The sequence below is a fragment of the Callorhinus ursinus genome, unplaced genomic scaffold (genome assembly GCF_003265705.2).
Source record: "Callorhinus ursinus isolate GAN/ISIS: 27379988/994484 unplaced genomic scaffold, GSC_fseal_2.0 scaffold38, whole genome shotgun sequence".
Lineage (NCBI taxonomy): Eukaryota > Metazoa > Chordata > Mammalia > Carnivora > Otariidae > Callorhinus > Callorhinus ursinus.
In genome coordinates, this window is record NW_027397100.1 from 13672655 (window position 1) to 13685754 (window position 13100).

The following is a 13100-nucleotide window of genomic DNA, read 5'->3' on the forward strand; positions in this document are numbered from 1 at the left end:
TGGTTGATGGGTCTAAGTAGACAGATAGCCGGGGTGGGGTGGGGGAGTTCAGAGATGCTCAATGGTACATTTGTTGTCTGCATACAGGCACATGCCATACTTTAGTTCAAAAGCTAGGATTTCAACTAAAGGCAAATTTGTATAAGCAAAGGGAATTCTAGGGGAGGCTAAAACATTGGTATGAAACTTACTATCATCCTTCTTGCTCCTCAAGTGGTATCTGTTAGGGGTTCGTTTATGAAAGGCTTCGACCTGCTGTGCAAGGGGCACGTACGTAGAAGCTGTTTCATCAAATGTTCTTTTCTTTCCTTGGGACAGGTTGAAAGGCTTAATAATGGTGCATCCCTTAGTCACTCGGGCCTGTAAAGAAAGAAGTTATTCTCCCAATGCAGTGTTATGGAAGAGCTCAGATCTACCCCAAGCTGCATATTCAGCACAGAGGATCAAAAGAAAAAAGACCTGCGGTGAAGCCAAAATTATTATTCTTAAATTTGTCCGTCCTTGAGCAAGGGTTAAAACTAGTCCACTCCCATCTTTTAAAAAAGGGAGAAAGGATCTAGCACTTAACAAATTGTCTGTTCTGCAATAGTAAATAAGGTGATTTTTCCCAAGCACGTCAATGTTTTAAAGCCAGCAAGAACAAGTTTTCTGAGAATTAGAAGGAGAAAATAAAAGTTGCAAAGGTATTGCCCTCACCCCCAATCCCATCAAGAAAAAGCTGATTTGGGTTCTGGATCTGGATCAGGCCAGGTAGCTGCCTGAATCAGAATCTCTACAGACATCTTTCCCAAAATTAAGAGATGAAGAAGCCTAGTCCTTGGATGATTAACTTTCATAAAATTGATCTCTGATTGGAAACAAAACTCTTTAAGGATTGACATCTCAAAGGAAGAAGCATAACCCCAGGGTTTAAGACTGCAAAGGACTGATTTCAACAAGTGATGATGCGCACTGCAAATGCAAGTAGAAATTCTTAGTACTAGAATTTTCACTTAGGATTCTTTCTGTTTCTGTTAGATTTGAGTGGTCTGCCCCAACACCATTTTTCCCATAAGCCCTGTCATATATTGTACACAACTCTGTAAACACAAGACTTTTTTAAAGAATTTTGTAACAGCACAAACTGCAACAAGCTGGGACCTACAGTTTGCCACACATAATTCTATGTGCTTTATGTACATTCTCAACTCAGTTTCACAGCAACTTCGTAAGATGCTTCCCAGAATAACAGAGTGACTTCTCCAAGATCATATAGCAAACAGGACAAAGTGAGAATTTAGATCTATCTTAACTCAAAAACATGCTCCTCTCAATTATATTATTAGAAGTAGTGACCAGAACTACTACACCTGAATCCTTGATGAATCAGTAACAAGAATATCCAGTGATCCCGTCAACTTACAGGAGATGGAGGATGCTTTCGCAGTTCAGATGTAAAGTTCACTTCCTTATATTCCTCCTGATTCTTAGGATGTTGTTTGATTCGCTCATCTGTGCGGAAGTGGAAGTCAACTGATTTGGTTACCTGGCTCACTGATCTCTTCACAGGTTGCCCTGAGTGAGAAGCAGAGTAAAACACACAGGTAACACTAAGAATAGAGAATATCGGTAAATCTCCTTTATCCAGTCCTTTCAGTATTTCTATCACCATGGATCTAACTTTGTTCACTCTCTACACATCACCCAAAACCTGAAACAGTCCTCAGGGGCACTACTATATGTGCCTTATTCATTGAGTACTATTGGTTTGAGGACCTTGGATCAGATGCAAACTGCAAAGAGGTGGCACAAGGGGAGAAGAATCCCATCTCCCAGGTGTGGTCATAGCACTGGAGACACACAGTAACTGGAATTCTTTTGACAGAAAAAGCTATGAATTGACTTAAAAAGCATACTTAACTAAACATGTCTAAGAGGGAAACCCTATAAACTCCAGGGGTGCTTTTTTGCAGGGCTATTTTATAGCTTTGACTCCACCAATAATAACTCTAGTTAAGAGCAAAGCAGAACTCTGACCCCTTGGCTCCCTCAGTCCTACTCTTCCTCTGTAGCTACAACTGGATTTGCTCAGCTTTCTTTTCCTCTGTCTAGGATTAAAATGGGAAAACAACAACAAAAACCTGGCCTGCCCAATGGCTTTATCTTCTGTCTCAATCCTAATGCCTTCTTTTTCTAATACAAAGAAAAAGAATTAGGAAGAAAAAGGAGGGAGGAATTAATTTTACTTGAAGAAATGAGGGAAGACCTCACGGAAAAAGGCCTCAAAAGATGGGTGTGAGTCCCATAATTAGAGGCAGAGAGCAACAGTGTGCTCTAAGAAAGGCCCGATGTATGTAATGCTTTTTTTTTTTTTTTAAGTAGTCTTTATGCCCAACTTGGGGCTTGAACTTACGACCCTGAGACCAAGAGTCACATGCTCTATTGACTGAGCCAGCCAGGGACCCTGGTCCAATGTATATAAAACATTCTAGGGAACGGTCATTGGGATATAAAGGGTACCAGCTGTCCAATAAACACATCTTTTTCTACTGACTACTAACCAGGAAAGCCTTTTTCCCTTTTAGAGACTTCAAAAACCCTACCAAGATAATGAGAAGCACCCTTCATAAATCAGACTCAACGAGAGCCAAGCTAACCTATTCCGGCAAGAGCAAGTTTCTTGAATTCTTCATTCTTTTTCCGCATCTCCACCACCTCCTGCTGCATTTTCATTCTCTTCTCCAACTCTTGCTCCTCAGTACTTTTGAGAATCTTCTGCCTAAGGGGCAAATCAGTAAAGGAAATGAGAGAGGAGAGAAGAAAGAGGTTTGTGATTCAAAAGAGTCTAAAGGTATTACATAGATCAGATTTTTAACCTGTGATAAAATAACCATCAAAACCAAAAAGTATTATCTGATAAACTGATATTGACTTAATTAGGTAACACTATGAAAAAAACCCGATTCACAATTTATACCAAAATATCGAAAATTAAAAAAAAAAAAAGCTAAAACAGACTATAGAAGATACAACAAAAGACTCATAAATTTGACTATACAGTCATTAGCTTTTAGGCCACAAGAAAAAGTAAGATTAAAATACCAGCAGAATGGGGAAAATATTTATAAGAAATATGACAAAAGTCTATTATACATAAAATATACATTGTGATAAGAGAGGACAGACTTAGGAGGGAAACCAACCAGAGCTCAAAGCCTACCCTGACATTTCATTTTCTGCCTATGTGCTCTTGAGAAAACTATTTAATCCCTCTGAGCCTCAGTTACCTCCACTGTAAAATGAATAATACAAATATTTATTCTCACAGAATATTTGTGACTATTAAATCGGATATTTCCGAAGTACCTGACACATAGTAAAGGTTCAACTTAGAGTAGCCATTCTTAGCAATGAGACTATCACTAAGACCACTTTACAGATAAATAGAAAAGGAAACAGACAATTCACCCAAGAGGAAATATGGAAAAGATGTTTACAATTACAGTAACACAATCCTATCAGCAATCAAGTAAAAATTGAAATAAGTTGATGCCATCAACATTATATCAAGTAAATTTGAAACAATTTTAAATGTAAAAAAACAAATTCAATGTGGATGAGAGTACAAAGAAATAAAAATATTCATCCAAAGCTGATGGCACTCTAAGTTCATACATTCATTTCAGAAATAAAATTGGGTGGGGCGCCTGGGTGGCTCAGTCAGTTGGATCTCTGATTCTTGATTTCGGCTCAGCTCATGATATCAGGGTTGTGAGATCATGTCTTGCATCAGGCTCTGCACTGGGCGGGGAGTCTGCTTAAGATTCTCTCTCTCCCCCTCTTCCTCAGCCCCTCCCCCCTCTAAAAATATATATGTATTAAAAAAGAAAATTAAAATTAAAAAAAGAAAATTGGCAATTAATATCAGTAGCCATAACACCAGTCATATCCTTTAATCAAGGAATTTTTCTTTCTTTAGCCCAAAGAGACTACTCAAAGAAAAGTCCCTGCCAATAAAGATGTTCGCTGATTCTTTGTAATAGTGAAAAATTGGTAACTGCATTTTCAACAGGAAATGGTTAAATATAATTTGATAGACTATTAACTATTAAAAAAGGATAAATGTGAAGATTTTATAGTAGTACAGGAAAAAAAATGAAATACTCTTGTGGCAAGCAAGGAAAACAGAATCCAAAGTTGCTTATATACTGATTATGAAAATATATATATATTTTTTTAAGATTTTATTTATTTGAGAGAGAGAATGAGAGAGAGAGAGAGAGCATGAGAGAGGGGAAGGTCAGAGGGAGAAGCAGACTCTCTGCTGAGCAGGGAGCCCGATGCGGGACTCGATCCCGGAACTCCAGGATCATGACCTGAGCCGAAGGCAGTTGCTTAACCAACTGAGCCACCCAGGCGCCCCTGAAAATATATTTTTTGCTTGAGTAAAGACCAGAAGGGAGCTTGGCAAAATAAAAACCATTCAATTCAGGTAGTAAAAACCTTTACTAACTTTTTCCTTTTATATTTCTTTTAATTTGCCTTTTTTTAATATTTTTTTTAATTTAAATTCAATTAGCCAATATATAGTACATCATTAGTTTTTGGTGTAATGTTCAATGATTCATTAGTTGCATATAACACCCAGTGCTCATCACATCACATGCCCTCCTTAATGCCCATCACTCAGTTACCCTGTCCCCCCACACACCTCCCTTTCGATAACCCTCAATTTGTTTCCCAGATTAATTTGCTTTAATAGCATATTCTTCTCAACTTTTAAGATGAGCATCCCCCAAGATATAAAACAATTCACCTCACCATGATTACAGCTTTATGAGTTTCCCAAGTTCCATGTGCTCCAGACTGCAGACATACCCACTTATAATTTTACTCTTTTGACTCTAAAGTTTAAATTCAGGAAAGAAGCATACCTCACAGGCTGTAAACAAGACACAGTATGTCTGCCCTTGGCTTTCTCTGGGGAAGATTCATGTTTTTCCGAAGTATCTTGATGAGCACTGCCTTCTTCCTCTTCTTCTGGCTTCTTTTTATTGTTAGAACTTCAGTTCAAAAGGACAAAAAAAAAAAAAAAAAAAAACTCATTCCCTAAAGCATACCCTGCTGTACTCTCCTCCCCAAATCTACCACATACGGCTTAAATTTTCTCATTCTTTAGGACAACAAGCATGTCTCAACCACAAGATTCTTCCAATAGCACCATTAGATCATATGTACCAATGGATACAATGGGTAAACTTCGAGAACACACCAATAAAAGTCAAGGTGAGAATTGTCTGATGATGGTTCAGAAGGGTGGGGAGGGATTCCAACTGCTCATCATCACATGCACAAATGGCAGATAGCTAACCATCTTCCCAAAATCTATTCTACTTTCTTTCTTATTAATAGAACTCCAATTTTGTTTGGGGCAGCAATGTCCAAAGGCAAAATTACTGTACTTCTTTCAACAGCCTCTCTTGCAACTAGGGAGAATCCAAGTGACACAGTAGGGCAACTGAAGTATAAGCAGGGTTTCTGGAATATTTTCACTTTTGTGATATGGGTGCTGTCCCTTATCCTTTGCCATACCCTCCTTCTTCTCTTGAACTGGATGTGATACCTAGAAATATAGCAGCTACCTTGTGACAATGTGGCAACAAGCACAAGGAAGAAGCTGAGAAACACAGAGTTGCCATCTTGAGTAACAAGCATGAAAAAAAGCTAACACAGAGATGTTGCCCTGGCATTGTTCAGTCACTGAACCAAAGCCAACAGCAAACTTCTGTGAAGCAAAGAAATCACTATTCTTTAAACTACTCTAGCAGAGGGGTGCCTGGGTGGCTCAGTCGTCAAGTGTCTGCCTTCGGCTCAGGTCATGATCCCAGGGTCCTGGGATCGAACCCTGCATCAGACTCCTGCTCAGCGGGAAGCCTGCTTCTCCCTCTCCCACTCCCCCTGCTTGTGTTCCCTCTCTCACTCTTGCTGTCTCTCTTTCAAATAAATAAATAAAATATTAAAAAAATAAAAATTAGGGGCGCCTGGGTGGCTCAAGATGGTTAAGCGTCTGCCTTAGGCTCAGGTCATGATCCCAGAGTCCTGGGATCGAGTCCCGCATCGGGCTCCCTGCTCCCTGGGAGCCTGCTTCTCCCTCTGCCTCTCTCTCTCTCTGTGTCTTTCATGAATAAATAAATAAAATCTTAAAAAAAAAAATTAAAATTAAAATTAAAAATAGACTACTCTAGCTGAATGGGCTATTACTTACAGCAAAATACATTCCTAACTAATAAAAATAAGAACAAGCACCATTGCTATTAACCATAGGAGCAAACAGGAGTTAAAACCTATGCCAACTGACAGAAGCTGTAGCTACTTACACTTTCATTTTTTTGGAGGGTGGAATTTCATTGATGATTACAGGAGTAGCACATCTCTTGGCTTTTATTTTTACATGATGTTTTTCTTTCTGTTCCAAATCTTTCTGAGCAGAGAGTCTAGTAGATCTTCTATGATACAGGAATTGACAAAATTTATCTGAAATGAATACATCTACTACAGATATGCAATTGTGCCCCACAAATGTTAAAGTATGTCAAACTGCCAAGGCTACAAAGAGTTTAATGGTATTATTTCCACTCTAAAAACTTAATCTCGTCTTGTCTTACTGATAGGTTTTGAAATTTCATCATAAAATGTTGGTACTTAAATGCAGCTGATTTTTTTTTTTTTTTTAGGTACTGGCAATCACCTAGTACAACTCCCTCCTTTTATTGGTAAAAGTCAAAAAAGATGAGGTGACTTGACCCTGTTACATAGCTAATTGCTGTCAGACTTGACATTTGAGATCGGGTCTCCTGGTAACTGACTAAGGTGCTTATTTTTTCCTTTATCACTCCTTTTTGGTAAAATATAACACATACCAAAAAGAGCACAAAATAAAAATTAAGTTAAATGATTACAAAGTAAAGACTCATGAAATCAAAACCCAGGCTAAGAAACAGAACACTGGCAGCACTACTATCCTGACTTGTTTTATAGTAATCATTACTTTTTCTTTATCGTTTTGCCATTTAGCATGCATTCCATAAACATGGTACATTAGTTTGGGAAGAAAACAAAAAGCAAAGAATAACAACAACAAAAAACCCCTTTAGATAATATATCAGACTACTGCATGTATTTTTTTCTGTCTGGTTTGTTTCACTCAACATTATGTTTATGAGATTCAACCACCATGATTCATATAGCTTTAATTCACTGATTTTCAATGTTGTATAACAGTCACTGTAGTAATGTGCCACTATTTATCCAGTCTACTGCCAATTTTCACATATGTCTCTTGGTACACATGTACACACGTTGCTGTTGGGTGTAATAAGTTGTAAGACTGTTAGGTCATAAGGACATTGGTTATATCAACTAAAGCTGTTTTCCAAAGTGACTGTACCAATCTATGCTTACCCTGGCAAGTTTACATTATAGTCTGCATTGTGCTACACCCCCCTGAACACTTGATATTGTCAGATGACTTAATTTAGCTGGTATCTAGTAAAATCTCATTGTGAGTTTGTTTTTTTTTTTAAAGATTTTACTTATTTATTTGACAGAGAGAGAGAGCGCAAGTGAGCATGAGCAGGGAGGAGGAGCAAGCGGATAGGGAGAAGCAAGCTCCCCGCTGAGCAAGAAGCCTGATGCGGGGGCTCGATCCCAGGACCGCAGGATCATGACCTGAGCCAAAGGCAGACACTTAACCGACTGAGCCACCCAGGCGCCCCTCACTCTGGTTTTAATTTGCTTTTCTCTGATTACCAGTGAGACAGAGCAACTTTTCACATGTTTACTGGCCATTTGGATATCCTCTTTGATAAAGTGCTAGTTCAAGTCTCTTATTTGTTTTCCACTGGGTGGTCAATCCTTTCCTGATTAGTAGGAATTCTTTATATATAATGAATATAAACCCTTTGTAGATTTTATGTGTCACAAGTATCTTCTCCTACTTTGGGGGTTGGCTTTTTACTTTCTTTATGGTATCATTTGATTAAATAAATGTCTCAAATACACCAATAGCCCTCCCCATTATGGTGAGTGCTTTACTGTATTCTATCAAAAAAAAAAATCTTCCCTGTTCCAAGGTCATAAAGATATTCACCTATATTTCCTTATATGAGCATTAGCTTTCATATTTAGATCTATAATTCCACATAGAATTGACTGTTTTAGAGTGCCTGGCTGGCTCAGTCAGGAACATGAAACTCTTGATCTCAGGGTTGTGGGTTCGGGCCTCATGTTGGGTATAGAGTTTACTTAAAGAAATAAATAAATAAACTTAAAAAAAAAAGAAAGAAAGAATTGACGTTTATATGGAGTGAGGTAGGGACCAAGTTTCATTCTGTTCTATCTGGATATCCACTAGCCAAGCATTGTTTATTGAAGGCGGGGAGGGAGCACTGCTTCCCACAGATCTGTGGTACCACCTTTGTCATAAATCATGGCCATATATGGGAAGGTGAATTTCTATTTGATTCCACTGGTCTCATTAATCCTTGAGTATTACCATAAAGCTTTAATTATTGCAGCTTCATAATAATATGCCTTTCTATGTACCAGACACTTCAAAAATATCTGGCTATTTCTAGACCCTTGCATTTCTCAATAAACTTTAGCATCAATTTATCAATGTCCAAAGTGAAAACCACTGGGTTTTTTATGGATATTGCATTGAATCTCTAGATCAGTTAGGGAGAATTGACATCTTTACAATACTGAGTCTCCCAACCATAAATATGGTATGCCCTGCCATTTAGTTAGATCTTGTTTAATTTCTCTCAACATTTTCTTTATAAAAGTCCCAAACACTGTATGGGCGCCTGGGTGGCTCAGTCATTAAGCTTCTGCCTTCGGCTCGGGTCATAATCCCAGGATCCTGGGATCGAGGCCCGCATCGGGCTCCCTGCTCAGCGGGAAGCCTGCTTCTCCCTCTCCCACTCCCCCTGTTTGTGTTCCCTCTCTCACTGTGTCTCTCTGTCAAATAAATAAATAAAATCTTGGAAAAAAAAAAGTCTTAACACTGTAAAGACATTATTACATATTCAGACTTTTATGCTACTACATAGAGTAACAATTTTTATAAATCTTTATTATGGAGAATATCAAGCATATTTTAAAAATAAAGAGAATAATATAATAAACTACTAAGTACTCATTTAGTTTCAGAAATTATCTACTCATAGCCAATCATGTATCAGTTTTCCCTCCATTCACTCTTCTGGATTTTGAAGCAAATCCTAACTAAATGTCTATCTTTCATCTGCAAATATTTCATATTAATAATCTCTAAAAGAAATTACATGTTAAAAAATACATGGAGGGGTGCCTGGGTGGCTCAGCCCGTTAAGCGTCTGCCTTCTGCTCAGGTCATGATCTCAGGATCCTGGGATCGAGCCCCACATTGGGCTCCCTGCTCAGCGGCAAGTCTGCTTCTCCCTCTTCCTCTGTGATCTCTCTCACTCTCACTCAAATAAATAAAAATCATTAAAAAAAATACATGGAGTAATAAAGAGCAAATTTATTCAATTAAGGAATGAAGTAATGGATGTATTGAATGAGTAATAAAGAGTACATATTACAAAACACAGACAAAACACAAAACTACAACTATTTGAAGGCACTGGAAAGTGACCAAAAGCAGGCAGAAAACAGAGGAACATTTATCCATGAAAAACAGCAACTGCAAAGGGTAAGAATTATGAGTTAGTAGCTTTTTTGCCCGAGGTACTCCCCAAACATAGCACCTCCAATAGCAGAAAATTCCAGTCTCACTGGTTAGAGATAACAGAAGATAGAATTCAAGGCCAGTATAACAGCTGGAAATTTAGAGGAAAATCCTGAAAGTAAAAGAGTTACAGAAAAGATTTCACTCAAAATCTGACCAAAAACTCTGTACAATTCCTGCCTGATGGCTAAACCGTTAGAGAAAACCTAGGGGGTCCAGCAAAAGGCAAGCAGAAACTGGTGAGGTGTCCAACTTAAAAGACATTACTGCCTAGATAAGACTGGTGAGTTTGCTGCTTTTTTTATTAAGTGTATTCCCCACTGTGTATATAGTAGGATAGCACAAAGCTAACATCTTACTAGCTTGAATTGTCAGTAGACAAATATCAGAGCTGGCAAGAGGGCTGAAAATTTAGAGGCAAAACTCCAGAAGCAAGAAAACCACAGAGAGGATGAACACTTAAACCTGAATATAAACTCAAAGTCTTGGCTGACCTCTAACCTTTGTAGACCCAGGGGAGACCGCAGGGAGCCAGACTAAAAAAGCTATGTATGCAAATACATGAATAGCCAATAATCACATGAAAATGTGGATCAACATCATTAGTCATCAGAAAAATGCAAATTAAAAACAATGAAATATCACTGAAAAGGCTGACAATACCAAGAGTTGGCTAGGATATGGAGCAACTAAAACTCTCACATATTGGGTGCCTGGGTGGCTCAGTTGGTTAAGCGACTGCCTTCGGCTCAGGTCATGATCCTGGAGTCCCAGGATCGAGTCCCGCATCGGGCTCCCTGCTCAGCAGGGAGTCTGCCTCTCCCTCTGACCTCCTTCCCTCTCATGCTCTCTCTCTACCATTCTCTCTCTAATAAATAAATAAAAAATCTTAAAAAAAAAAAACTCACATATTGCTAGTGGGAATATAAATAGTACGGTCACTTTGGAAAACATTCTGGCTATTTCTTATAAACATACATTTAACATTATGGCCCAGCAACTGCACTCCTAAGTATTTACCCAAGAGAAATGTATGTCCTCAACTACTCATAGCAGCTTTCTATAGCCCCAAACTGGAAACAACCCAAATGTCCATCATCTGTTGAATGGATAAATAAATCGTGGCATATCCACTCAATAGCACTTATTATCAGCAATAAAAAGGAACAAACTACCAATACATGCAATGACATGGATGAATCTCAAAAACACATGGTAAATGAAAGCAGTCAGATATAAAAGAGTACATATAATGCCATTTATAAAAATATCTGGAGGCGCCTGGGTGGCTCAGTCATTAAGCGTCTGCCTTTGGCTCAGGTCATGATCCCAGGGTCCTGGGATCGAGCCTTACATCAGGCTCCCTTCTCCGCGGGGAGTCTGCTTCTCCCTCTGACCCTCCCCCCTCTCATGCTCTCACTCCCTCTCAAATAAATTAATTAAAAAAATATCTAGAACAGGACAAATTAATCAATGGTGACAGGAATTGGAACAGTGGTTGCCTCTGGATGGGAGGTGAGAGAGAGAGAAGGCAGACGAAGCAGTACAGATTGACTATAAAGAGGTTGGAATGAGAGAACTTTCTGAAGTGTTGGAAATGTTCTATATATTTTGATTGTGAGATTATGGTTGTATGCTGGTACGTATTTGTCAAACTAATCAGACCATACCACTCAAGATCTGTACATTATACTATATGCAAATTATTACCCAGCAAAATTAGTTAATTTTTAAAAATGAACTGGGAGTCATAAAAATTAGAAAGAAAGAAGGCAAAGCACATTAATACAGAACCATTTCGGACCATGACTTAAATTCAACATACAGTAATGTTATGAAGTCAAGAGAAGAATTGCTGGGTGTCTTTAGGGAGAAATGGCTAAGGGATGAGATACCAAAAATTAAAACATATATTTGTGGTAAAGCAACACCTCCATGGAAAAATTATTATGACACACTAATGCCTTATTGACTCTTAACTATTCTGTGTCAAAGAAGTTTTGGCCGGGGTGCCTGGGTGGCTCAGGCATTAGGCGTCTGCCTTCGGCTCGGGTCGTGATCTCAGGGTCCTGGGATTGAGCCCCGCATCGGGCTCCCTGCTCGGCGGGAAGCCTGCTTCTCCCTCTCCCACTCCCCCTGCTTGTGTTCCCGCTCTCGCTATCTCTCTCTCTCTTTCAAATGAATAAATAAATAAAAATCTTTAAAAAAAATAAAGTTTTGGCCAACTTTTAGACTATCTATTGAAACCATGTGAAAATAAAATAGTAGGGAATTTGTAAGACTATACCTTTCTATCCCAGCTGCCATTCCTTTCCAGATTAGGCAACTCTGGACTCAGATAAATCTGAGACCTGAGATTAATGGCACTAATGTTTTACCTCTTATTATGCATTTTCATAATGCAGTATCATTTACAAAGTACTGTCACATGCCATCTTATTTGGCCCTTTCTGACAAGAAGCCTGAGGGATTTGGTTATTCTCAGTAAACTGAGATTTTGAGTGGTAGAGGTACTTGCCTTAAAAATAAAACAAAACAAAAAACCACTCAGGTCTTCTAACTCTGAGAATAGCTGGATTCCTGTCACACCATCACTTCCAAAAAGCATTCAGAATTCAGTCAGGATGAAAGACAATTTTAGCAATCATACACAAAATGGAGAAGTGAAGACACTAACAATTTCCTGAATTCTGAAGAAATCTATAAGACACTGGATCCCTTTTCTGTAGGCCTCATTCACAATCTAAACATGGAACAGAAACCACAGACTCAACCAGTAGTAATCTCTTAAGACTCTTGTGATATATGGTTGGTTGAGATTTCATAGAACTCTTTGATTAAACGGGATTCTTTACTCGGGGCACCTACGTGGCTCAGTTGGATAAGCATCTGACTCTTGATTTTGGCTCAGGTCATGATCTCATAATGTGAGATCGAGCCCCACATCTGGCTCCACGCTCACCACAGAGTCTGCTTGAGATCCTCTCCCTCTGCCTCTTCCCCCACTCACATGCCCACTCTCTTTCTCAAATAACTAAATAAATAAAATCTTTTAAAAAATAATAAAAACATAAATTTAAAAAAATAATAAAATGGGCTTCTTTATCAAAAAAGATTAGGATAAGCTTGTATGATACTATCCTCAAAAGGCAATACCCTTATGCCAACATGAAGCTTTGCAAAGGGTAATTTTATCACTTCTGAGCAACAATACATATTATTATCTGTATATATATATATATAGATATATATATATATAAAACAACAAAGCCCCAGATACATGAAGGAAAAACTGAAAAAATTAAAGGGAGAAATAGACAATTTAACAATATAGTTGAAGATTTCAATA

At 38.3% G+C, this 13100-nt stretch overlaps 1 protein-coding gene across 1 annotated transcript in view; it reads right to left on the reverse strand.

Moving 5' to 3' along the window:
- The window catches only part of TPX2 (TPX2 microtubule nucleation factor), a 57983-nt gene that overhangs the window by 24118 nt on the left and 20765 nt on the right, over positions 1-13100 (reverse strand). The window contains exons 4-8 of the mRNA XM_073880269.1: positions 6357-6513; positions 4914-5042; positions 2637-2758; positions 1403-1554; positions 192-360 (exon numbers count right to left, since the gene is read on the reverse strand). Of these exons, the coding sequence (XP_073736370.1) occupies positions 192-360; positions 1403-1554; positions 2637-2758; positions 4914-5042; positions 6357-6513 (729 nt within the window). The remainder of the gene's footprint in view (positions 1-191; positions 361-1402; positions 1555-2636; positions 2759-4913; positions 5043-6356; positions 6514-13100) is intronic.